This window comes from Buteo buteo, chromosome 10, assembly GCF_964188355.1.
Source record: "Buteo buteo chromosome 10, bButBut1.hap1.1, whole genome shotgun sequence".
NCBI lineage: Eukaryota > Metazoa > Chordata > Aves > Accipitriformes > Accipitridae > Buteo > Buteo buteo.
This window is the reverse complement of record NC_134180.1, coordinates 28668582-28695677: the sequence shown is the minus strand read 5'-3', so window position 1 is coordinate 28695677 and position 27096 is coordinate 28668582. Positions and strand designations below refer to the sequence as shown.

Here is a 27096-nt window from a genome sequence, read left to right as displayed (position 1 = left end):
GCCAGGGGTCTGAACCATGAAGAAACTGCATGTTGCTGACACCTCTGCCTTGGATGACTGTTTTCTTAAGAACAAAGGACACTTGCAGAAAAAAGATGGTCTGTGCAGAAGAAATAATAACGATGAGAGCAAATGGGACGTATTACCTTCAATTAGTCAGCACAGCTCCTAGTATTTCCAGGAACTACGCTGTAGCCCTAAGAAAAAATTAACAGGTTGTAGAAAGATAAATGGGTATTAGGAAAGTGATTTTGTTTCTGTTTAAAAAATGTGCTTCTAGATATAAATAATAAACCAGGAAAAACATCTTTTTCTATTTTTAGATGGCACTACTAAAGATGTAGTAGCTGAAGAGCTGATTATGCATTAAAAAGCTTTTTCGCTAGACTTCTTTACCTAATACAGTGATATGTGACAGTGGGACACAATTTACAGGACATGCATTTGAGCAGAATACAGTGAAGCTTAGATTTAGATATGTGACTACTAGTCCTTCATCATTCCTAATTTACTGGGTGCAGAGTATGTACAAAAGCCTGCTGAACTCTTTGTGTGAAGTCTCTTGGTTAGAATTGAAGTGACCTTCGTTTAACATAGCCTACTCCACTTCCAAAGTGAGTTAGGCTAAACTGAATTAAGGTCATTTTTAATTCTGAAGAAAAATACATACTGAGGCATTTAATATAGCTTAGTCTACTTTAAATTAACAGCTGTAATTAACTTGGAGATCTCTGTATAAAAGACCTAAAAAGAGAAATTAAAAAACATCACAATTTTTGGTTTTAATCTTCTTTATTCTGTAAAAGGTAAGTGATTCAGAGTCTCAATATACAGTAAGAACAAACAAACATCAGTATAATATTGATCACCTCTCAATTATGGTAAGCACGCAGATAATGAAGTCAACTACCCTGAAAGTGTTTTGCTATATAGTTTTTTAAACAGCTATGCATTTGAATAACTTTGACTACACAAGTAATATTTCCATTCAAATGTGTGACTAGACTGGAATCTAATGTCAGACAACTACACTATCAATTTGGAGTTTCATTCCTTCCATAGTTCATGTGTAGCAATCAAAACACATTGCTGAACTACTAAAAATACAAGAACAAAATATGCAATAAATTTTTATTTGTTCTTTTCTCTACTCAATTTTTGTACACCATCAGCTATTCAGAAGTGCAGCAAATAAAGATAGTATAAAATACCTTGCTTTTCTTAGGCTGAGCAATCTGTCATGGATTCAAAAAAATTTGGAACACCTGTGTAGAAAAGCAAAGGACTTCTCTCAATGTGGAAACCTTTAAAATGAGCATGATGGCGGCCAGATACCCACAGAAGGATCACAAAGTCAATTACAGAAGCAGGTCAGTAAGAATTTTACTTAACAGTAATTAGCAATTTCTTCTGAATCACAAATTTGCAGGTGGCATCTTCTACAAATATGGAATAATCTGCAGAACAATTATAAGCAACTGAAGAAACTGCTGTTTGCCTGATAGCAAGAGACTACACCCTCTCCCGAATGATCATGGGAGATAAAGGCCAAGAACTGAGCAGCTGGACTTGCCCATTAAGAAAGTCCGTAGTTTATCTCTGCAAAAAACATGTCTGTTCAGCAGAACATTGATCACAAGACAGCACCTGCCACCTCCTATGAATATATAGCCACTATCCATAGAGAATTTGACAAATGCTATCCTGTCAAGGGCAATACTGACAGCAAAAGCATAGCCAAAATGTACCTGTTTCTTTAAATTGTGTTCAAAACATCAGAAAAAAACCCACCTTGCAACTTTATGGCTCTTGAGAGGTTTGTGGTGAAATAAGTGTAGTTCAAAATCAATAAGGGAATATATAAACCCTTTGCTTCTATGTTTACATGGTTTTTTTGACCAGTGGCTATCTTGGGAAACGTCTAATGCCAAGAAGGGAAGGGTGGCAGTGGTGAAGTGTTGGCTGCTGGTGTAAACTTCCTTTGGAGCATCTTGCTTTAAGTGTACCTAGTCACATTGAAGGAAGCCCAAGTTACCCTTAATTAAGAACCCCTCCTTTGAACCAAAGTGTCCCTCAAAACTGTAAGAGTCACAGTGTGCAGAACACCTTCCTGAGGCTCCAGATTTCTTCTGCATTCATAGTCGGAGGGCGTCAAAGAACATTCTTAAGGAGATCTGGCAGAGCAAGTTGTTGGCCAAGTTGCTTTAGCTTCATTGTGAATTCAGGGGCTGGCAATCTCACATACTGTGGAAACACGATGTAAGACCTTTCACTCCTCTCTGTGAGGATGGGTCCTCAGCAAAAATGAATTAGGACTTGGTCTTACCTGCACAAGGATGTACTTCATTGCTCTCTGAATAGCTAGTGCAGGGAGCAGGGGGAATTGCTGTATTCCCGCTTTCATCCTTTCCCTTAGCACATCCACATGACATAATTGATATATTCTTGGCAGGTCTGAAATTACGCTGCAGTGATGAATATTCCTGTTTCTGGGTCAGAAGCTGTAAAATTTGGAAAATAACTTCCATATTCACAAAGATATACATATGCTTCTTGGCACGTTAGCAACGTGCTAGAAAAACATCCCACGCTGGCAGAGCACGGGTTAGCTGAGAGCAGGAAAAGTGCCAGTAGTCTGGAACAACCTGAAAGGAAAACAAAGAGTTAAATGCCAAATATATCAGTCTGCTTAGGAGTAGAGAAGGAGGCTGCCAGGGGTATTCAAAGATGCAGGAATGTGGGATTTGAGGAAGAGCAGTCAAATCCGGTATTCAAACCCTGCAATTTACAGGCACTGCTGTCAATGGTATGGCAGGCTGGCCATATAAAGAGAATTACAACAAAGGCAGGTACATATTCATAACCTGAGCAGAGCCTACATCCTCAGGGTAAGAATTATCAGTACGGATGGGCAAAACCATCAATCTATATACACCAAGCCCTTGCAATGCAGGCACACCTTAAACGCGAGGGAAGAAAATTACGATGCGTAATGATTTAAATTTAGTGACTTGTTTCGAATGTGTATTGAAAACAACTGCTGCAGTTGCTACAGAAATGCCGCTATCTCATCTAGAAATTGGAGTGATTATGGAGTGAAATGATATGTGGTTCCAGAAGTAATTACCGTCTGAAAAAGTGATTTCCATTAAAAGCACGTGAAAGCCTTTGATCTAACAGAAATTTATCTTTTCTGTCCTGAAATGACCCTCTCATTTTTAGTTCTGAGTCTGTGTAGACAGGGAATATGCAAGTTTCATGAGGGAATTATACATCTGCTACAGAGCTTTAGGCTTTATCAGAAAAAAGATTGGTCTTGGTAGGATATTCCTAATCGATAGTTCCCAACAAATATGTAGAAAAATGGATTATAACCCACATATGTAGAAAAATGGATTAAAACCCACTGTGAGTCACTGAAACTACATCATTAAATGTGTATAGTTCTAAAACTGCTGAGTTGACTTTCTTAAGAGTATAGCTATTTTTTAAAATCTTATACAGATAAGCAAAACAAATGAAATCTGAATTTTCTAGGTTGCGCCATTGCTGAAATATTCTAACATATCCAAACAGAACATCTTTTCATATTTGCATGATTTGATTTTTCAACCAGTTGTGTTGAAAGGAAGAAGACAAACTACTTTTGTATGAGCAGTGATATGAGGCATTTCAGCATCGAAGGATTTTATATAAGAAAACCAAAGGATTTTATGTAGGAAAATTAAGGCAAACCAAAGATTAGGGCTAGAATAAAAGTAGATGCTCTGAATGCTAAGTAAATATATACACATAACATATACGATCTATGCTGCATTGGTATGTTCTGCAATTAGTGAATGAGTATTAACTTGTTTAATATAGCGTAAGTTGTGTAAGTGGTGTGAACGAGAATGCAAATGTCCAGCCCTAAGTCCTTGTTTTTGTTATCTTCGCTTAGACATGTAATGCTAGGACCGTGGAAGTGCTTCACCTAATGTTTCACAGCACTGTTGACTTCTATTTGTTATTTTTTTGATTATGAGAGTGTTTGGGTATAAGCATTCATGCAAATCCATCAGGCTGCATGTGTATTCAGAGCATGTGCTTATTTGAGAACTAGTGTCATGCATTGCTGCACATATATATGTGCTGCCATGTCTGTACGTGTAGGATTTTGCTGGACTACATGCAACGACCAGCTGATCCTCGTCCACCAAATCCCACAGGGCAGTAATGGCTATTGGACCTTGGTGGGTCCTCACATATAGAGCCTATGCAGCGTAATTTGCTAGTGAAGGGATGAGCTGTAATGGCAAGAATATGCTAAAGATGCTGCAGCATATCTCGTTTGTTAGTGATGCTGCTGCTGTCTTCTCAAGGATATCAAAATGCCTGTCAGCACCTGGATGAAAATCAGCTGACTCAGATGCCATCTGGCCAAAATGAAAATGACAATGGAGCAGGGAAAACATTTAAAACTGGGGTAACATCTTTACCTATCTGTGATAGCATCTTCAGACATTTATTTAAATACTACAGCACCTCAGTTTTCTATTTTTTGTCATTGTCCGAGTGATCAAGATGGTCAATGGCAAAAGTACCCTCTTCTTTTCCCGAGCTAAGCTTCTCCTCCTGGTACAGATCCGGCCAGTGCAGTTCCCCTGCCCTTCCCTAGCAGAGCGAATTACCGGTAACTCACTGAACCTCTGGGTAAGCGCGTAAAGAACGCGGAGACTCCGGCTTTGGCAAAACGAGACAGCCCTCTTCAATAGTAGCAGCTTCACCGCCCCCAATGGTTTGCAGATTATTTCCTCACTGTGCCTAAGTCCTGTTTCTGATCTTCAAAGCAATAAAGACCTGGCTTCCTCAGAGACTGCTGCTTTAATCATAAAAACACAGGTACTCCTCTGAAGCAAGCAGTATCACACAGATCAGGATAATGCAAGTGAAAAGGTGAAAATCAAGAGAAAGTCCTTTAATTGAAGTGTTCATTGACAGAACTTAAACCTACAAAACATCAAGATAATTCGGATGAGTGTTCCCCAAACTTTGCAGCTGGATAATCCGGGCAGCTTGTACCACTGTCAAGACAGAGCCACGCGCTGGCTAGACCTGCCCGGTGTTCACATGCAGCGTACTCCACTGCACAGTCTCAGGAGACTGGAAATTTCCCAGAGGTGTCTGCTGTAGTGCGCATTAGCGCGTGTGCGTAAACCGCCGTCTTACAGAGAGTAAGGTAATTCAGTCTTAGGCCATGGCAGCGTGAGCTGCACCGGCAGGCAGCCCCCGCTGTCAGGAGAGGATTTGGATGGCTCCTGTGAAAGACGGTAGCCGGGACGGCTGCCGCCGGAACAATTCGTGCAGCCTGCAGCCGTGGGGAAAGAATGCTGCCAGAAGAGGCTGGGTATCGCGTAAATTGTCCTGGCAGAATATATACGGTTTGCGATCCATAAGATTAGCACTTCTGCTCTCCACTCTCCCCACTTTAAGGCACATAAAACAGACCCTTCTTTTTGATGAGCGTTTCCTTCCTGAGCCAAAACACTCCGAGCGTTTCACGTGGTAAATATATAGAGAGAGCTACGATCAACTTGAAAGTCACAATAGCGCTTGAAAACGCGTAGCTGTAGCTATTTGCGACGTGAGTGGCAGCGAAAGGGGGGAGGCAAAAAAAAAAAAACCACCTCTTCGCTGGCAGCTCGCTTACTTTCGGTATTTTCTGTCGGCAGTCCACGCAAAAACAGTCTGGCAAGAGGCGGCAAGCGCGACTTGTCCTCGTGTCGGCTGCCGGGGCGCGGGCCCGGCCGTCGCCCGCGGGGGGCAGCGGCGGGGTGGGCGCCCGCGGGCCGCCGGGGATGCTGAGGGGGAGGCGGCCGAGCCCCCGGCGCCGGGCGGGCCCTGCCTCAGGGCCGCGGCGCGCTCGGCCTCCCGGGGTCACCTTGGGGACGGCGCGCCTCGCCCCCGCCTCAGCCGCGGCGCCCCGCGGGCGGGACGGCCCTCCGGGCGGCGGCAGCGGGGGGCGCTCCCGCGCCGCCGCCCCGTGCGGCCGGGCGCTGGCCGGGGCTGCGCGGGGGCGGCAGCGGCCGAGCCCGCGGGCAGCCCGCCCCTGCCCTCCGCGAGCCGCCGCCGGCGCGGGCGGGCGGGCGCCGCCCAGGTCTCCCGCGGCCCCCTCCTCCTCTCTCTCCCTCCCTCCCTCCGGCCGGACCCCCCCCGCCCCGCCTGAGGCGGCGGCGGCCGGTGCCGTGGACGGCGGCGCCCCGCGCCCCGCGCGCCCCCGGCGGGCGGCGTAGCAGGGAGGAGGCGCCGCCCCGGCCGTCATTTCCGCCGTGTGTCGGGGTGGGGGAGGGGGGGCAGAGCGCTCGCCTCCTCCTCCGCGGCGGCCGGAGACACAGAGACCCAGCGCGGGGCGAGGGGAGCCAGCCGCCGCCGCCGCGCCCGCGGGCCGCGCCGCCCCGCCAGCCGAGCCCTGCCCCCCGCCCGCCGCAGCCGCCCGGCATCCTTCCCGCCCCCCACCCCCCCCCCCGCCCCGCGCCGCCCCGGCCCGGCCATGGGGAACGCAGCCACCGCCAAGAAGGGCAACGAGATCGAGAGCGGTGAGTGAGGGGGGATCCGCCGCCTCCGCCCGGCGCCTGGCTCCGCTCCCCGAGGAGGGGCCGGCGGGCCGGGCCCGGCGCGCCCGCCCCGCGCCGCCGCAGGCCCCGCGGCCTAGCGGCTGAGGCGCCGAGCCCCCCCCCCCCCCCCCCCCCGGCCCCGCGCAGGCCTCGGCCGCCCGCGCCCGCCGGCCCCCAGCTCGGCGCGGCCTGCGCGCCGCCGCGGAGGAGCCCGAGCCCGGCCCCGGCCCCGGCCCGCCGCCCGCCTCGCGGTGTAGCGCCTCGGGAAAGGAGCGGGATAAACCCGCCTGCGGCCGCCGGGCCGAGGCCGCCGCCGGGCCGCGCGTCCGGCTGTCCCGCAGCAGGTGTCCGTCCCCGGCGAAGGAGGAGCTGCTGGCGGGGCCGGGGTGGCGGCGGGCAGGTGTCAGCGCCTCCGCCAGCCTCCAGCCTCCATCCTCGCCCCGGCCGGCTCGCTTTCCCCACCCCTGAACACACCCTTGCCGGCGGGGGAGGCCGCCCGCCCGCCGCTCCGCGCTCCGCTCCGTCTGCGGCGGGAGGGTTTTCTTCCCGCTGCGGGGAATGTAGGTCAGAAACTCCAAAGCCGGCCCGGATCGTGCAGCCCCGCGGACCCTGCCGGTCCTGCCCGCTCCCCGTGGCACAGCCCCAGCCCCGCGGCGTGTTTACATCGTTGGGGAGCGCGCTCGGTACAAACGCTGTTCTCCTCATCCCTGGGCAAAATGGAAGACAAAAGCATCGGGCTGAACTTGCCGTCGCCGGGTGCTTTCTGCTGGGTTTGGGGTCTTTTTTTCCCAAGTATTTCAGTATGATCTTTAAATAATAGAAAGCCGATCCAACTGTTGGGGAAACACGCACACCCCCCACCACCCCCACCCCGACTTCATTTTTAGTAAGTTAACTTCCTTACTTCGTTTCTAGTGGAAAACTTCGGGTATGTTTGTGATGGATAAGAGAAAAGACGAGACGTAGAGAGCAGCCAGTTGTGCAAGCTCGGTGTTCCTGCAACAATACCCTTTGTTACTGGAAATTCCTTGGCCAATATTAAAACAGAAAGGAGTTTAAACATAGAAATTACTTCTTTTTTTTTTCCTCCCCAGTTTGTTTACCTTTTGTTTGTTTACTACTGAGGTCTGGGGTAGAACCGAGTAACCCGATTTGCATAGGCCAGTGCCTGCCCATGCAGCATTCCTCTCTGGCTGCCCAGGGACCTGCATGGGTGTCTCCAGCTCTGGGGCAAGGGGCTCTGCTTGACCTACCCGGTTCTGCTGCGTGGTTTTGCCTTTCGGTTCTTGCGTCTTATTATTATTACAGATTTCACAAACCAAATGGTTTCTGAGTATTTGATCATTACTGTTTAGTGGTTTTTTATTTATTTAGCTGAGTGCATTAATTTTTGATAGGAAGTGTTTTCGCCTACCTACAAAGATATGCGTGAAGAGAGAGAGGGTGGATTGTTTGAAGTACTTCAGATGACAAAACACTACATTTTGTACTTCATAGTAGCTGTATTGCTGTTAGTCTGGGCAGTTAAATAAGACTACACCACACAGTCTGTACTTCCATTTTAATTAATTCTTTTCTTGTATTACTAAATACAGTGATTTTTAAGTTGCAGGAGTTTGCTTTAGAACTCCTCTCTCTTCCTTTGTTAGAGTTTACAAATGAAATGCTGCTAGAGACATCGAGCTCAGATGTTAAGTTACTCAGTGTATTTAGTAGCAAAAAGCTCTGTAATGATACAACTTCTGTAACTAGGAGAAGAAATTGATCATCATGGACATGCTGCTGGGAAAGACCAGGATTCACTTACTGTGGAGGATCAATAATATATGAATACCACACACATAATAAATAATAAGAAGCGTTATTTGGTTTACTGGCAGTGAAAGTTGATGTGTAATCTAATTCATATGATAGACAGCAACTAAAAAGCTAAAGAAACATAAAATGTGATGGAGCTTTAGTATTTCTGGTACATATTTGCATTGTTGAGCCATTTTTCCTGGTTTGTGTGTTAAGTGTCCTTAGTAGCACATATTCCAAACTTCAGGACACTGAAAATGAAGTTGTTAGAAGTGGTGACAGTAAAATATCCAGGTTTGACTTGCAAAGGTGATGTTATGCCCTTGATCCACACATGGAGCATATGGTATTGTGTGGATCAAGGACACGCTAAGGTCCCGGAAAGAACAATGAAGGGTAACGCAGCTTCTGCTGATAGCTATACTTACTAGTTCATGAAGTGTAATTTGAGAACTCTTTCACTATCTGTGGTCAGCACAGTAAATGCTGTTCACCCAACCATGGCCCTTATATTCTCGTTTATTTTAGCTTTCTGTGTATGTTCAAGTATCTTCAGTACTTGGTGCTTCACTCAGGCTATGAAGAGGAATAAAACCAGTTATATGTGAACACCGGTAGTAGAATGGAGCAAATGTTTCAGAGTATTTCTAGGTGGAAGTTGCAGGTGCATGACATCTGAATGCTGGTTAAGAAACTTAAGCTTAGCTACCAAAAAAGTGAATCAGGCTTGCACAGCAGGGAGGGCAAGATACATGTGTGTATATACAGAAGATGGGAAGTTTCAGTGTAGTCTGTTAGGGTTTTCTTTCTATGCCCTTCTGCTCCAGGTTCTAATATGCAGTGGATTTCGGAGGACAAATGTTAAAAGTGATCCTTTACTAAAGAGAAGCTTACAGGCTCTGTACCCATTTTAAACTCTGTGCCTGTTTTAAATGGGTTCATGATTTTCCACAGGGCACAGCAGCCTACGAACTCTGAGGTTCTTTTAGAATAATGATATAAGTATTTTTCATTTGAAATCCAAAGAGACACAACTGTCAGTTTTCTTAAAAGTTTCTCTAAGTTTGATACCTCATCCTAATATTCATTTAATTATTCACTTCATTGTTTGGGGTGTTTTCTTTCAGCTGCTCAATTTACAAGAGTTGAGAAAACTTCTGCAACCTATGAGTTAAAAATGTCAACATGTGGTAAATTACGTTTAAAAAAAAAAAAAAAAGCCACAGGGAGTCTACCTTAACTTGTTGTAATTAATGTAGGAAAATGTTAGCTTTATTAATATTCATTACCTTGGAATCATTTGTTAAAGTAGCACACAACGTAAAAGAAACATAACTGCAACACTTCTCTGAGTTTAAAAAAGGTCACATAGTATTTTTTTAATCCAGTAAGTGAATCTGCTGTTACTTTCAAGATCATTATTGATTTTATATGAAACAGGAATGTTTTAACTTTAATAGAACTATTTTCTAGACTGCAATGAATGTCAGCCCTGCAATTGTAAAGTTTGTAGAAAGTTTTGGGTTGTTTTTTTTTTCTTCAGGTAACTCAATTATACAGATTTTTGAAGTAATTACTATGTATGGCTCTGAATTATTTGCCCCTGTAGATATGCAAGGTAATGTCATACATGACAGCAAGAAGTTTGTTTAGAAATTAATAGTAATCTCACTTGGTGTTTCGTTTGGGTGTTTTTGTGGTGGTTTTTTTGCTAGATTCAAGAATACTTAGCTGTGATATTGTCTGTTTCTTTCTTTTTAATCACCAAACAGGATTAGAGACCAGGTGATTAGAATACAGTCTTTGGTGACTGGAAGATTTTCTTCCTTTAGATCTTGAAACCACAAGGGCTTGGCTTCTAAGTTGCGTTAGCCAGGATTTGAATGGTCCTTGCTGCTTTTTCTGTAGCAATATGTGGTAGTGAATTGCTCTTAAAATGCACGTTTAAAATTAAACTATACATGATTTTCAAAACACCACTCTGTACAGATATTTTCTTACATGGTAGCCAGATCTCCAGCTTCCTGTGCACGAGGAATTTATTAATCTAACATGACTTTACTAACTTCGACTTCTGTGGTCTTTAAATAGCCAGGTACAGTGTGTGTGATGTGTATTCTGCATGTGAGTTTTACGTTCATTCACTCCTCCTCCTCCTCAAAGTGTTCCCACTATAGTATCTTCAGTATGACAGAGTTCCTATTATAGTCAATTCTTCCCTTTTTAACTCTTATAATTATTCTGTAAGTAGTGCTCCTTTGAAATGTGCTTGACAGGAAGATGCAGCCTTCTTCATTTTCCTTTGCCAGTAGATTTTAACCTCCTCAGGGGACATTTCTTAGAACTGAAATTTTTTTGTTCTTATTTTTCATGTGCATTCAGTGCTGGGTCATTCTGCTGTGTTTACTCACTGAGGACCAAAAGAGACCACAAGTTTGTTTCTTGTAAAGACTGGATGAGGCATAGCTCTGTCACTGCTGACCTTGATTAGATTAGAATAGGTGAAGTAGAGGTGAAAAGCTCCATGTCCATTACTATTCCAAGCTTGCTGATTTCCTGTCACTTTTCCAGAGACCCTTGTTTTACTGTTTTTGATCTAAGTATAGTTTTGTTCAACAGCTGTTGTCTTGTTTCTTTTGCTCATTGTGTTTATGCTCTCTGATTTTGAAATGAATAGCTTTTGGAGCCTTGCTTACACATTGTAGAACATCAGCTATAGTATGTATTGTATAAAGAGTAATTAACAATATGTATTCCGGTGATGCTGAAATGGACTGTATGGATAACATCTCTAAACAATGTATTTGAAGCTTCTTTTCTTGTATTTTTGGGCTTGTATTGTCTCACTATTGCTCAATTAGGTTTCAGCAATAAAGAACTCCATCATCTGAAAATCAGAAGTAGTTATAATTACTTGCTGAAGAAATACCTAAAAATGCCTTTGCTGTAATCACCAATGTAAGACTACCAGTATGTACCATCTGAAAATTCTGCTTTAGTTAAAAGCAAAATGCTTATTCACAGCTTGGACTAGCAAAGAGAGAGGCTGTCACTCAGTAAATGATAGCCACGTGGTAGCATAACAAAAGGTCAGAAGGACCTCCAAGTGATAAATTAGTTTATGTATTTAGCTGTTGTAGTTAGGCCTTTATTACAGGCTCAGATGGCTTTAAAGACAGAATATTTTAAATTACTCGACATTCCCTTGTTGCTGGGTTTCTTTAGTGTCCATTCATTTACCCATATATCCACATGAGTAGAAATGACACAATCAAAAGTAATATTTTGAAAAATACTTAGATTTCTCATATTTTTTGCAACAGTCACGTTGTTCTTTAGTGTAATTATGGCTATGTCTATGCTGCAAAAATTAACCATCTTATTGGTACAGGGAGCAGAGTGTGGACAGAGAAGTAAGTGGAAGAACTGTAAGGACACGCTGCAAGTTACAGTGTCACAGGCTGCCCTGCCCAATTGGAGGGCTTGCGCTCCATGCCGAGTGTCGAGCTGTTCGGAAGTCTCCTCCAGTTAGTTAAGTTCTTCTGTAACTGACACATCTGTCCTTTGGACAGAGCTGTGGAAAGGCCTTTGGATGGCTGTCAGATTTCGTGTGTTTTGCCTGCATCCCTACTATAGACATCCTGAAAGACTTGTTTGCCCAGAAGCCTTTTTTTTTTTTTTTTTTTTTAACTACAGCAGTTAGTTTAATAAAATATATTGTCTGTGCTACACAGCATTGGGTTCCAGATCAAATCCAAGTAGAGTGTATCTTTTTAATGAGTGCTTCTGGTCATTTAAGCTTGCAGAGTTTTCAGTGTTAGGAACCTTGAGTTGGTGGGGATTTTTCTTATAAACTTGTGAAACTTAGGACTAGAACTTGGCAAAGAGTTTGCCTGCTCTCAAGCTTTGTCTTTGTTACAGGTGCAAGGTGTTATTTCATTTGCATTTCTTTCAGTTGCAGATCTGCTTTTCTCTCCCCTGCCACTTTTTTCCTGCCTCTGTGCCCCCAAGTGTGCTGGAGCAACTATTTATGAGACAACAAGGTGAACTGAATTTGAGATTGATCTAGGTTAAAAATAACCCTGCAGAAAAGGGAAAGCAGAAGGGACTTTAGATAACCTGGATAGGCTTCCTGATCCAGTTCATTGCAGCTGTGCTAACAGTTGTACCAGTGCAGGTACGATACGGCACAGAGGTGAGACTGGATAACAAGCACAACATAGGGGCTGCCTGACCTACTGCAGTTGCAGAAAGGAGAGCTGTGGTGCTGTGGTTTCAGGGTGCACTGCAAGCCTTTTCCTACCTTACACAGTTTCTACTCTGTGAGGTAGAAATGCTTCCTGGGGAATGGGAGAGAGGACAAAATAGCAGTGGAGCTGTGAGGAGGCAAGTGAAGCAAGAAATGCGTTGTCTTAGGACTTGCAAAAGTAAGATTAAAAGATAAAATCACCTTCCTTTTTTCCTTTTTTCCTTTTTTCCTTTTTTCCTTTTTTCCTTTTTTCCTTTTTTTCCTTTTTTCCTTTTTTCCTTTTTTCCTTTTTTCTTTTTTCCTTTTTTCCTTTTTTCCTTTTTTTCCTTTTTTCCCTTTTTCCTTTTTTCCTTTTTTCCTTTTTTCCTTTTTCCTTTTTTCCTTTTTTCCTTTTTTCCTTTTTTCCTTTTCCTTTTTTCCTTTTTTCCTTTTTTCTTTTTTCCTTTTTTCCTTTTTTCCTTTTTTCCTTTTTTCCTTTTTTCCTTTTTTCTTTTCTTTTTCCTTTTTTCCTTTTTTCCTTTTTTCCTTTTTTCCTTTTTTCCTTTTTTCCTTTTTTCTTTTTTCCTTTTTTCCTTTTTTCCTTTTTCCTTTTTTCCTTTTTTCCTTTTTTCCTTTTTTCCTTTTTTCCTTTTTTCCTTTTTCTTTTTCCTTTTTTCCTTTTTTTCCTTTTTTCCTTTTTTCCTTTTTTCCTTTTTTCCTTTTTTCCTTTTTTCCTTTTTTCCTTTTTCCTTTTTTCCTTTTTTCCTTTTTTCCTTTTTTCCTTTTTTCCTTTTTTCCTTTTTTCCTTTTTTTCCTTTTTTCCTTTTTTCCTTTTTTCCTTTTTTCCTTTTTCCCCCCACTCCCGCCCCAGTATGGTTGGGAAAGGATTACACACGTTCATTTGTGTAATTTTATTTATTTTTGTTACCCTGTTGTTCAGGAGGGCTGGTCATGAATTACGACCCCATTTTGTTTGTACAAACACAAACCAGATGATTTATTTTCCAAAACCCACATGTTCTGTTTTGTGTAATAAGGTGAATACAGACAGATGGGAAATGCAAGATGAAGTGAGACTATTAGTCTGTGTAGCAGGAGAATCAGGATAAAGCAATTTGAGTGTATGTTTGTAGACATTGCTATGCAGGGAGCTAAAAGGAAGATACTGGGGTAGCCCTGCCCATGGTGTTCAGGATCAGCACTGGTAAACGACAGTCGTCTTGGTGCTCAGTTGAGCCTGCCTCTTCAGCATCCTGCTTGCTGTTTCTTCAGCGTCACAGCAGAATAACATCCACTAAGGGTAAGGTTTCACAAAACAGCTGAGCGCATCTGGTGGCTTGTAATGTTGAAAAAAATGTTTTTATTCCTAGACTTTTCACGGGTCACAATTCCAGTGTTTTTCTGATCCATTGATAAGCTGTTTTACATAGGCAGAAAACTATGTCTTTTTTATCTCTTTGGGTTATCTGTAACTATTTTGCACACCAAATCAATTAACTGAGGTGTCAGATGGCAAGAGACAGATTCAAAGGAAGTGCTGAAAGCACTGGTGGCAATGAAATAGTGAGGTGGCAAGAAAAAGGAGTCTCTTTTCTTAGCACTGAGGTCTTAGATTAACAGTTTCCTAAGACCTCACCCTGCTAACTTCTTGGAAAAATGATTTCTCCAAACTACCCCTTTCCCGTCTGCCTTTGTTCTTATAATGAATTGCTTCAAGGCTTGAAGTTTTTAGTGAGAGATGTTAGCACCTAGCAGTTGGACTTTGCTTTTTCAAGCTTTTAGAGTTACATGAAGATAGAGAAGAATAGAGCAAAACATTACTTCTTTCCATCTCCACGCTTACCATGTGGATCTTTAAGACAATATTTTAGAAGAGGTTTTTTGTTTAATTTTTTCATTCTGTATTTAGATTCAGTTCTGGTTTTGCCAGTATGATAATCAAACTAAGAAATGTACCAAAGTTTTGACTTCATTCATTCATTTTCTCATTCATTAAACTATTTTCTGCTTTTCCCTGCCCGGGGCGGGGGGGGGGTCATCTATAATCATAGAGGGTTTGCTAGCTTGTGATATAATGAGTTCTGGTATATATTCCTAGATACATATGTAGTAAGGGTTAGGCTAACTGTGGGGGTTGCTTAACATTTTACCATGTAGTAAAGGTATGGAAACACCTTTGTTTTAGGTTTTGGTGGGGTTTCGTTTTTTAAAAAAGCTGCAATTTTTATGACTTTGCACTAAACAACCAGCTTAGTTTTGGTGTTTCTTTACATTGGGATATCGTCTATCTGTAGTTTTGAGCCGTAGTTTTAGGGGTTTAGAAAATCTTTCAGAAAATAGAGGTATATAAATACACTCTGCATGTTAGAGATAAATGGCTCTCCAGTCTCTTTAGAAAGCAAAAACCTTTTCCATGACATAGCTGTTCTCTACCAGAGAAAGCCTGATGAGCATTTTGAGCCAAGTTCTCTCCTTAGGAAGGGCAGAGAGTTACTGTTCTACCTTGCACTGACTCTTTCTTCTGAGAGATATGGTATCTGTGTGATAGACTAACACTGAAATTGTAAGATATATTACCTGTGATGTTAAAAGAAGAGGCATAGAAAATCCTCCTTCAACACATTGTTAGATGAATGAATATCTAATCTGCTGGGTGATTTGTAAAGGTAAGCATTAGTTTTGTTACGCCTCTGCCTCTTGTTAACTTTTATCCTTTTGTTAAAATACTGTAATGTTTACACAGAGGACATTGGGAACTTTTTGTTTATTTCATTCAAGTTTGTCTGCTTCCAGCAAGTATGTACTTGTTAACCTACTGCACTTGCTGTTAGCACTCATCTATAAACCCACAGACTTCCACAGCTGCAGTGTGGTTCAAGAAATTAAAACAAAGGAAATGGCATTTCTGGCACGAACATGGAAACTTTGAAGATAGAAAAGATTGTTATTTTGCCTGTGCCCAGAATCTGTTTGCTCTTCCCTCTCATGAAATGACATAATCAAGGGTGTATGTACTCAGATACATCAGCAGGTGCATTGTAATAGTAATTAAGGTTAGTTTTGATTACTATGGTATTAGGCAGTTTGAAATTCTTTGGTTGTCTTGTAGCAGGTAACAGTAATAGGTTTATTGTATATTTAAATTCTAATTGGGGAAAATGTGACTTAACTGCACCAGTCTATCATTAAGATGAAGTTTTTAACGCAAATTACCTGTATTCAAGCATTTTATTAACTGATCTGTAGATTAATGTGGAGCCTGGATGTTTTAATCAGGGTTTCTCATTGAAAAACAGGGTAGGTGGTGAGAGAGAGAAAAAGCATTACATTGCTGAAATCATGCCCAAACCAATTTGAAAGATCATAATATTTCCTTCTAACAGGTGTCATTATAATGAAAGGAGGTATGTTTTCATTGACTTGTTGAGGACTATTTTATATCAGGCTGTTTGTAAAAATTCAATGCTTCAGTCGTATATTTGGTCCCTGTGAAAACTTGTGCAATGAGAAGGGGGCATCTCATTGAAATCTAGGACTATGCATGCTCTGCAGATCCCAGAACTGGTTCTCTGCTTTGGGAGTTATGGGTTAAACATCCTAAAGCAGCAGACCGCAACAGTGCATCCCGTGATCAAGCTGGTTTCTCTCTGTTGGCTTAAAAAAAAAAAAATAATCTACATTTTAGTGGTACTTGTTTATGTGAACTGAACTTCAGAGTGAAATAAGGTGCTAGATCATTTAGCTTAATTTAATGGCCTATATGAATATCAAATTGCAAAACAAGTAAGTTTTGCAATTAGTTTAAGTCTACAGCAGCTTCATGGGATGTGAAATCACCTCGGAGATTCAGGGCGTATAGTGCTCTGTAGTGGTTCTTATGGTGTCTGCTGGTTCTTTTGCAAATTTTTTTTTCCTCTTTTAATTTTTTGAGGACTAACAATCAGGTGCAAAAATGACATGAAAACAAAATTAGCTTCAGTTTTTCACACAGATTGCTCTAATACCTAAGAACAGTTAGATTTTTATCTAAATTTTTTCTATTGTTATAACATGCTTTCTGCCAAAAGATTGCTTTTTCAATTCTATCTACATCCTTATCCAACTGCTCATTTAGTATTCAAATGTAGAATTTATTTTATTTGCGTATTAACTTTTTTATATTGAACTCCATAACATTCTTGAACTTTAAATGAATGCGTGCAAAGTTTGTGTTGGTTTTTTTTTTTTCCCCTCCTTCTGTTTTCATTGCTGAGTAACATTTGTTACCATTTGTAGGTAACATACCAAACATATTGCATCTAAGGTGAATACTCAGGAACAAGTTGGCAAGGATGGTAAAAGATACTGAATGATTTCCATATGAAGAATTACTATGTAAGTGGTACCTCTTCTGTCTAGACTAGATAGAGGATATGATCTGTAAAACTGTGTGTGGCATGGGAAGTGAGAAGTGTCCTACGCTTGCCCTGTTCTTGCTTTTGTTAAGCAACCACTTCAAGTCACTGTTTCTATTGTCTTTTTCCTTAGGGACAGATACCAATTTATTCCTAATAAAACATTAGAGCCCTCCTTAAGAATGAGGAACTACAGAAAAGAGAATGGAGAGAAACCAGGCAACAGCTGGTAAAAGAAGGAGGAGTGTGGGCCAAGAAATCTAAAAATAGGGAGCCAAAGGGAGTACTAAGCAGACTATGGTCAGGGTCTTGTCCACGTTCTCCTGTCCTGGCAGAGGGAGCTGATGAACGCTGGCCAGAGATCCTCTATCTGAGGAGGTGGAAGTAAATGCCATGGATGTCGAAGCTTCCTCCTAGTTGCAGCTTGGTTGGAGCCAGTGGAGTTGATGGAGATCCTGCATCACATACAGCCTTACAGGGGAAGTGTGTAAATGTAAAGGAGAGCGAAGAGCATCTTAATAAGAGGTTTTGGAGAAGCTGACAGAGGGATTTGCCACTTGTCCCACTCAGACTGTGGCACACATGTGTGTTCCACCTTATCCCGGTGGGAGCTCAACTGTCAGGACCCCATGAACAGCAGTATGGATGTCCCCATCTCTAAAGTATTTTTCCTGGCTGGGCTCTGGGTTTAGCCCAGAGTATAAGCAGGTCCACCTGGCGTCTTGCCTCTTCTGATGGTAGGAGATCCTGTCTCCTGCTGTCTGGGCAGGGCAAAAAGGTGAGAAGGTGAAGTATGAGCGCATAGTGGAATTTTCCAAGATGAGGTGTGAAGATGAACTGGATGTCATGAAGCCTACTGAAATGCTGTGTGGGGAAGCATGTGTATATCACAGGGACAACAATCTTCTGCTAGTGTTACAGTTCCCTCAATCTTGTCACCAGGAGTTACACTGTTGCTGTAGAGATGGCAGTGCCGATCAGGGCACCCGTGACTAGCTTCATGCCAAATACCCAAAGCCACATTCTTTATTTTGGGTGTGCCACAGATGCCAGGTATACTTGGTGTGTTGTATAGTTTCAGCCATCTTCAGCATTTTCCTTTTGATACCTGTTATGGTGAGTCCCTTATTTACCTATAGTCCTAACCTTCTTTGTGCACTTAACTGTATTCCTAGCAGTCCTCGCCTATGTTTTCCTGTAGTCTGATGTAAGATGGTTTTACATTGCACTGAAGAAGTCCATTGTTTTATGTGCCAAAGCAGTACTTTTTGTCTCATCTTTTTATCATGATAATCGTAGGTGCTACTTGTATACCTTCAAACAGGATTTTTTTTTTTTTAATTTCTTTTTTTTTAATGGATGGTGTCTCTTTAGGAACTTGCTATTTTCAGGAGCTAAACTGATATTATAAAGTTGTTCCCTTCAGAAGAGTTGCAGGTTTTTGGCGGTTGGTGGTTTTTGGTTTTTGTTTTGTTGGTTTTTTTAAGCAGATGCTTGAAATGATGCCATTTATTAAGGAAAAGCATATGCTAAGTAATTGACGGCAGAAATACAGAACATAATTTGACCAAGTAACTGTTGTGCTTTTCAACCGTAGGACAGTTTTGTGTGATGATTTGGTTGAACTTCTAAATCAGTTATAGCCACAATTACTTGTTAGTATTACTTAGAATGTTTTTTCAGGACCTCTTTTAGAAGCAATTTTATAGTTTCTACTGGGCAAGAGCTGTGCTTTCAGAGTAGAACCTGATTTTTGCTGGTATGATGTTTTTTGAAAAACCAAAGCATGTTTGTATTGTCTCCAGCTTGAGGTTTGAGGCTATAATTATGAAACTTTCTTCAACTTGCTGCTTATGGAGTAGTTACATGACCAATTTTCTTTGGCAGTAAAGCTGACTTGAAAAATTCCTGCCCTGATCACCCCTGCTGCTCTGCTTGCAGCTACAATTTGCTGCTTCTCCTGTGCTGATGCAGCTGTTTGAGGACTGCTCTGAAGTGTCACCGAAATGGTTAAAACCCTTGCTTCTGCACGGCTCTGCTGTTTTAACCCATTAATTTCATGGATCTCTCTTAAAATATGGCCCCGCCTTGTGTTGGAGTGATACAAAGGAGGGATGTGAAAGAAAGGGTGAAACGCCCTTGTAAGTGGATTTTGCCACTGAAGAGAATGTACTAAGTGTTTCACTAAAAGGAAGGAGAAAATGCTAGCATCGAATGTTGTTGATCTAAGCTTTTAGATATGTTAACCCGAGATGATTTTTAATTTGAGGGGCTCTTTGGCGCCTTCCCCTCAACCAGAGATGCTGCTGACTGGCTTCTGCAATGATATGCATCACCACGCCACTCTCAAATACTATCAGCAAAAGTTGTCCCATTTTTGCTTACTACTGAGACTAAAATAGTATTTGTAATATTTTAGTTCTGTTAAACGTGGTTGCCCTCATGTTCATCAGAGCAAAATTTATTTTGACAAAGTTATCGAAAGGATCACCAGCCCTCCTCTTAATATTTTTAATTACTCCAGAATGTACTCAAATATTTGTTAGGACAAATAAAACTGGAAGATGACTAATACATACACACTCATTTTAGATACAGCATGTGAGTAGGGAGTAACAAGAAGAAGAGAGACATGGAGATTTGTGCAGTAGCACAATGAGAGATGTGAAAGAACCAGATATCGAAGCTAGCCTAAATGATATAGTAAGGCTAGAGGTATAAGCACTTCAAATTTAGTGTGATCTTTGACAAGAAAAATGAAGGCATCTCTTGCATTTACCTTTTCTGCAGTCAAACTGAATTTTCCAATTAATGGTGAAGATACTGATTTTCTGCAGGATGTATTTTTCATTTAAAGTGAAAATAAAGTTCATAGCCTTACTGCCCTTTCTTTCAAAAGATAACCTGTGGTAGTTCTGCCTTTCTTTGTGTGAAAATAATCCCAAACAGAAAATAGTAGTTGGCTGGTCTTCCACAGTTCTAGTCAGAACGTTGTAATTTTATCCACCAACTAAATTGACTTATTTCCACTAATACATACAAACTTACTTGTTCTGTTGCCAGTCTTGTTGTTAAGAGGACTAGCCCAAAATGCAGTGGCTGGGAAAACAGAGTACTAGATGTTCAGTATGGAAAGCATATATATGGAAAGCCTATAAATGCAAGCCTTTCACATGTAGTCCCTTTGGACTTGGGCACAAGAGGAAAATTTTTCACAATGACAACAATCAGCCATTGGAATAATCTCCCCAGGGAAGTGGTGGATTCCCCAACATTGGACACTTTTAAGACTTGCTGGACGGGGTGCTGGGCCATCTTGTCTAGACCGTGCTTTTGCCAAGAAAGGTTGGACCAGATGATCCTTGAGGTCCCTTCCAACCTGGTGTTCTATGATTCTATGATGTGTTATGGAGAAGCTGAGTAGCAAAGCAAGTCTGATCTTGAGATTGTTTGTTACTTGTGTAGTACTTGAGAGGGGTTTATAGAAAGTGACTGCAAGTTGGGGAGGAGAGAATAGAGAGATCAGGTACATTTATGAGAAATAGAGCAGTGGTGAGAATTTGGATTTCTCTCGAATGGTGTGGTGGTGGTTGGATAGCCTGAAGAGGGCAAGAGTTACATGAAAAGAAGTTTTGATTTCTTGTTGAGTGTACGTTTAATCATGAAAAGAGAGAGATTTAGTGAATTTGGGGAAAATGTACGCTGCAGTTGGCAAAAGACAGAATATATTCAGTATTATGGGTGTAAGATGCAATATTGGCAGTTTTCTGAGAGTCAAAGTAGTAGTAAATACTGAAGATGGAAGATGCAAGAGAATAAAGAAATAGTATTATGAGTCCCTATTTAGTATTTGCTAGGGAAATAGGTAGCAGCAGTAGCATTATAGCATGAGGAATATTTTTCCTCTTCCAAAATACAGAATTACACTAGTGTTATGTGTAAAAAAAATAAATATATATATATATGTGTAGATATATATTAAAAAACCCAACTGTTGACACACCTAAAAGCCCATTTTTTCTTTATTGGTAATAAGGAGCATTAACTTCTTGATGTGGTAGAATAAAAAGTCTGATCATCCTCTGTTACACAGATCTCTTAATGTTACTTTTCTTTGGGACCATTGCTTCCTCACTGATAAGAGGACATTGGACTTGAATTGCGCATCAAGAATATGATGAAACAGTAAATCTCCCTATTTGCGGTTACATCAAGAACTGTTGAATAAAAGGTAGCATTAAATTTTTTCTGGTGTTCCGTCATATGGCAGAGCATAGTCTCTCATGAAAGATTAAATTGCAGATGCTGCTGACATCTGTTACTGTTTGGGAGGTTCTTGTTTCTTTGTGTATTTGGAGGAGGGTTATCTGAATCATAATTACTTGTCTGTCGCAGCAGCAGCAACTTTGCAGTATCCTTTGATAGGAGACAATCTGGAACCACAAACGAAAACAATACTTCATTTTTATAGATGTCTGTTCTTACTGGTGTGGTTTTGTGGTCTAAACACAGCTTAATTGTCACAGCATTGGATAATTTAGAACTGAACTTAGAGGACTGCTATGTGAAGTACTGAAATACTGTGCTTAGAATTAGACATTGTTGCTGTTTAAAAAGTACTTCCAGCTAATTGTTCTTCTCAAGTACTTCTTCAGTGGTGATAGTATTTAAGAAGGGACAGCAAAATTACAACAGTTTTGAAAGATGACCTACAAGCAGATATAAATCTGGTCAAGTTGTTACAATTTAAGAAGGCAAAAATGTAGTCATAACAGTAGCTTAATATTTATAGCTTCTTTATACTGAAATATACATATACTGTACGTATACATGGAATTCACTTAATAACTGAAGGAAAATCTCTGAACAAGGGGAAGAGGAAATTCCCCGCCACCACCACTTTGTGATTTTTCAGGTTAGAGAAAGTGAGGAGAAGGGTAACAGTTTTATTACAACAAATGTAATTATGCTCTAGGTAAGATCACGGTTTGTAAACATTTTCTTGTGTTTTGACAAATATTGTGTTGGTGAATGTTACATTTGAGTCGAAGTTAGAAAAATGGGAAGAAATGGTAGTTAATATATCAACAATTACAGCTTGAAGCATTCATGTATTAGTACTTTAAAATTCTGTAATATACATTAATATTCTATAGAGTTATGTGAGATACTACAGGAATTCGGAGATCAGCTTACCTTTTTTCAAGTAAACGCACAAAAGAGTGGAGATGATAGCTAGTTATTGTTCCATTCACATCTTTGTCATGGTTTTTGCCAAAGTAACCAAAATAATAAGCCTGTTTTAAGAGAAGGTCTTTTAATACATTGTGGGTTGCTTTAACCAGGTATATTTGTTTTATTCATTTATATAAAAGGAAGTGTATTTGAAATATTTATACTCTTAAAGACATTTTTTTTTTTTCATTTGAATCTCAATGTATGGATGATATTACTATTCCAAACAGCAGTAATTTTGATCAGAAGATTATGGGATATATGTAACCTCCCTGTAAATAGGCCATAAATCCTTGGCAGTCTAGTGGTGGTGGTGAGGTAGTTACATTTTGTAATTTGGATGTCTGGTTAAGGGTAGAAAAAAATTGGACATTTGTGTTCAAAGTTGAATTTTTTAAACTATTTCATTAATGGGAAGGGATCTGCTTTTCTTCTGTTGGCACTTGTACATACTGGTGTGATACAATTAATTTTTTTTCTTAGTGATTTTTTTTAACCTCTTCACAAAGCATTTTTAAGTCATTTTCACTTTAAGAAACTGAAAAGCTTTTTACAATGAAATCACATATTCTGGTGTTCTGTTAGACAATGTAAGTACAACATTTTCATTAATTCAAGATGCATGATGCAGTATTACTTGGCGATTTATTAACACAGTCTAGCTTAGGAACAAATTGTTTATGAGTATTGAGACAGTTTGTCTTAATTCAGTGTTTCTATTTTAGTACATGTAGCAACATAAATGTGAATATCTTCTTTATTGAAGAGTATTTTCTGTTAAGTTCTTTCCATTAAGTGATTTTAATCGCAAGTGCTATTAGTATTCTCACTAAAAGAAAATGCTGAATTTGGGATGTATCTTTCCTGCCAAAAGGTGTTTATATACCATGTGTCTGTCTGTCTGTTTTGTCTTCTAAAATCTAGTATAGAAATTACCGCAGCCTGCCAAGATTGTCATTCTTGCTGAACTTTAGCCCTCAAATCCTGCACCTGTTAGGTAATCAGGAGGACATTTCCACTTTTTTTTAAAAGAGGACATGTACATCTTGTTGAAATAAGGTATCATAGGATACTTTTTAACTCTTTGTATTTCAATAAGATATTTTTATCTCATATTTCAGGATAATAGGGATGTTTTAAATAGTAATTGCTGGTGGCTCTTTCAGATTAAAAACTTTGCATTTTAGTATTTTTAACTATTAGATATTAGTTAAAATTTTCTTTGCTTAGAGTAAAGATTACATTATTTCAGTGTGGTTTTTGTTATCTTACTTTGCCTGATAAGAATAGGATTATGCAAACCCTTTGGAGGTACATTTCTTTTGCTGCCCCTTCTTGCTGTCACTTTTGTGGTGTTACAGTTTGAATAAATTTTTTATGGAAGTGAAGGATGGAAATGCAGCTTTCCTATTCTTGGTAAATAAAACAAAAAAATCCACCAAAACTCAAACCAATCAAATTAATGTTTTCAAATAAAAAAACCGGGCAGCACTGGTGAAATATTTCAGGAAGGAGAACTATAGCACTTGAGGAATATACCTGGATATCATTTGGTAAAGATGTGTGTATGTGTGTTTCTGAGAGGGGAATCAAAGACATGGCAAGAAAGCCCCAGATAGAGTTTGAACAGTGGAACATGGCCTGTGAAAAACGTAGCAAGGTATTTTTTTTGGCTGAGTATGGCTCAAGAAGCCTTATTATATGGACTTCTCAGTTTCACTACTTCTTTGTAGAGGTAGGTTTTTATACATTCTTTGTAAATACCCAAGATTGAGTCACGATAATCTGCAGAGAGCAGCATCTCACCTCTTCTTGTTCAAGTGGTGAGTGGATGATGGAAATGGGTAACCAGCTCAGGTCAAGTAGGTAGCAATGTGCATTTGTGTAAGCAGCATGGGTTGTTTTTTTTTTTTCTTTCTTGACTGACTTAGAGCTGTAGTGATATGTACTGTCCTGAAGATTATTTTGCTGTACTACCTAGTCATATTTCTTTACTTTTGATTTATGGCTTATTATTTATATCAACAAGCTAAAACATGAATTTTCAACTGATGCATCAGTTTCCTTTCCTGGGCAGTTAAGTACCAATACATGCTTTCTCTATAGAAACTGCTTCTCAGAGCTTGTGATCACATGCCACCAGACATACAGTATGTCAGTTTATTTTGCAAAACTGATGCTTTCTTGCTGCTAAGAACATTTGCAATTCTTATATAAATTTATAAGCTCTAAAAAAATTCTGGTGCAACTCTTCCAGTTCTGTCAGACCTTTATTGTCTGTGAATAAAGAGTCAGCTTAAAAATGAACTTTTATGGCCATAGGGGTCTGATAACAATTAGAGGATTCCTTGCTTGGGCAAATTAAAATCACTACCGTGGGGGTAGGGGGAAGGTTTTTATTAAGGAATTGAACTTGTTTCTCTTATTCCTATGTATTCTTCTTGAACTTTTCAGATGCAGTTAGCATACACCCCACCCTCTTTTTTTTGTTGCACCTTTTTTTGAAGCTGTCTTTTTATCTAGGTCTGTTTCAGCCAGGTTAGTGTTATATCTCCATTATGGTTTTGTTCAGATAGGAATTTATACAATAACACACACACACACACATCACTTCAAACTATTTTCTATTGAAGTTCTATGTGAAAGTTATTTGATTTCATAGTTACCAAAAGTTCAGCAATACAATGCATAGAGAATAAAATGAAACCATAGTTTCCTCCCCACTTAGTTCTTACTGTTCTAATCACATTGTGGAACAAAAAAATCATTCTTCAATGCAGTATCAGAATAACTTTCTCCATTGTATTATAAAGTGAAATGTTCAAGTAGCCTTGAAATCTTAGCAATTTTGACATAACAGAGTTCTTAAGCTGTTATGCTACAACTTTGTTTTATTCCTGTGTTTGTTATGAGTTAGGGAATCGTAAGATTCTGTATCTGTGACTGTAGATGTATTGGGTACAGAACCACAGTGCAGGTAAAGTAAATGTAAGCATTAGGAAGAAATCTGAAAAGAAGGCAAGGAGATTGATAGAACTGTTTGTCATCAGAAATATGAAAGGAACTCAGTATTTTCAAAGTTTGCCATTCTTCTGTTTGAAAACTTTTCTGAAAGGGAGACTTCCATATCTAATGTGACAGGTTTGTGGGAGGGCCTGCTGATGAATCACTTCTTAATCTAGATGATACCACAAGGTGATACTTGGCTTTTAGGCTTCTTTTTAAAAAAAACTCTTTAAGTTTCTGTAATCAAAATGAGAAAGAAAGAAAAAATAGTAATGGTGCAAAATCAAATTTTTAAAGGCAGGAAATGCAGAATTAAAATTACCTGGGTGACTGTATTTTAGCTCCCTTGCACCTATGCATTGTAAGAGAGAAAACTGCACAAATATATGCTCCTTCTTTCCCCCACCCCCAAAGGAGCTTGCTACTTTCAGTGCACAGGACATTGAGTGGTACTCATTAAGCAAATTCTATTTTTTCTTGGGAGCTTTTTTCAGAAATCATTATCTTAGTATATGACTGTTCTGCAAACATTGAATTTACCTTTACAACATCCTGCTAAATGAGGAGGTTTTCTTATTCCCATTTTATGAATAGCGAGCTAAGGTGCTGCAAGATGAAGGTAAAATATTTCCCTTTATTTAGGGAGCCCTGTTTGATGTGATAAGGGCTTGCTTTCTTGGGGCACACAATACATGAAATCCTCTGAAGTATTCAGGTGCTGTTTACATAGATTTCCGTGGCAGTTAAAATTGTTTTTCTTTTTTGTGAAACAGGCACCCAAATACCATTTGGTCATCATGGGGGATAGAAAAGCAGCAGTACACGCAGCTCAAAATAGCATGGTTTAAAAGGAACTTGTCACAGAGCAGGGATAGTGTCCGCTCCTCAAGGATGGCATTCAGTAGCTTTCATCATCAGCATGTCCTGCTGCTTCCCAGGGTTGTGTAGATCTTTCCACCCTACACAAAGGAGTCCTAGAGATAAATTTCCTTCACTACCTAATCCTGAATAACTGCCAGGGCAGTTCAGTACACTGTACTGCAGGAGGTATCAGTCTGTGGAAAAATGAATACATGACTGTATCTGTTGTTATAAAGCACGTGTAAAAAAGGGCCATGCTGAGATTACTAAAATGATGCTAATTCTGACTGGTTTTTTAATGCTTTTGAATACCAAAATATGAAATGCAAATAATGTTTTTAAAACATAGTTTTCTGTTTGAAATAAGTTACGTAGACAAGTACTTGTTTTTACAGTTTGATTTGTAAATGTCTTCCTATAAAAAGGCAGTAACTCTTACTAGTCAGTTATTGTCTTCATTCATAAATAGTCATAATTAGTATGACAATAGGTTGATAGTGGATTAGTTCACCTTATCTAATGTCAGTTAAATTTCTGCTTGTTATTTATCAAATGTACAATAAAGCTAAGGGGTAATACAGTAGCTTTTTCAGTGGCAAAATTTGTAGCTTGTATATTTTTATGCTCAAGCTGGAGGACTTAATTAAAAATTTTCAGAAGATGTCAATTTGTATAGATACTACCTCAGGTTTAAAAAAGAAAACTTGGCATCATGAGAAGGGAATAGGTACTGGTAATAAGCCTTTGCTCGCCAGAATTATTAGGAAGTTCTTTTGCTAAATTCAGAAGTACTCTTAAAAACCCCATTAAAAGCCCACCTGTCTGTGTTTTGTAAGAATAACAGAAATGTGTGAGGCTATGGTATCACAGTATGAGAATTGTTTGTAGATATGATTTGGCTCTTACCTGAGGTCAAACCACAGTATTTGTTGACCTTCCTACTTAGGCTTGATGCACTGAAAATCTGGGCTGTTAAACT

General features: G+C 40.2%; 1 protein-coding gene and 1 long non-coding RNA gene across 5 annotated transcripts in view; one reads left to right on the top strand and one right to left on the bottom strand.

Moving 5' to 3' along the window:
* Positions 1–773: 773 nt before the first annotated feature.
* On the bottom strand, positions 774–6156 carry LOC142036106 (uncharacterized). 4 transcript variants are annotated; one of them, XR_012652072.1, is made up of 3 exons: positions 4479–6156; positions 2327–2645; positions 774–2244 (listed from the first exon to the last, which is right to left on the bottom strand). It is a non-coding gene; the product is annotated as an uncharacterized LOC142036106 (long non-coding RNA). The 4 variants fall into 4 exon arrangements; XR_012652069.1 differs by having other exon boundaries at positions 774–2645; XR_012652070.1 differs by having other exon boundaries at positions 774–2645; positions 4525–6156.
* A 157-nt stretch (positions 6157–6313) lies between these two features.
* PRKACB (protein kinase cAMP-activated catalytic subunit beta) overlaps positions 6314–27096 on the top strand; it is a 75751-nt gene continuing 54968 nt past the window's right edge. The window contains exon 1 of the mRNA XM_075039125.1: positions 6314–6575. Within this exon, the coding sequence (XP_074895226.1) occupies positions 6530–6575 (46 nt within the window). The 5' untranslated portion in view covers positions 6314–6529. The remainder of the gene's footprint in view (positions 6576–27096) is intronic.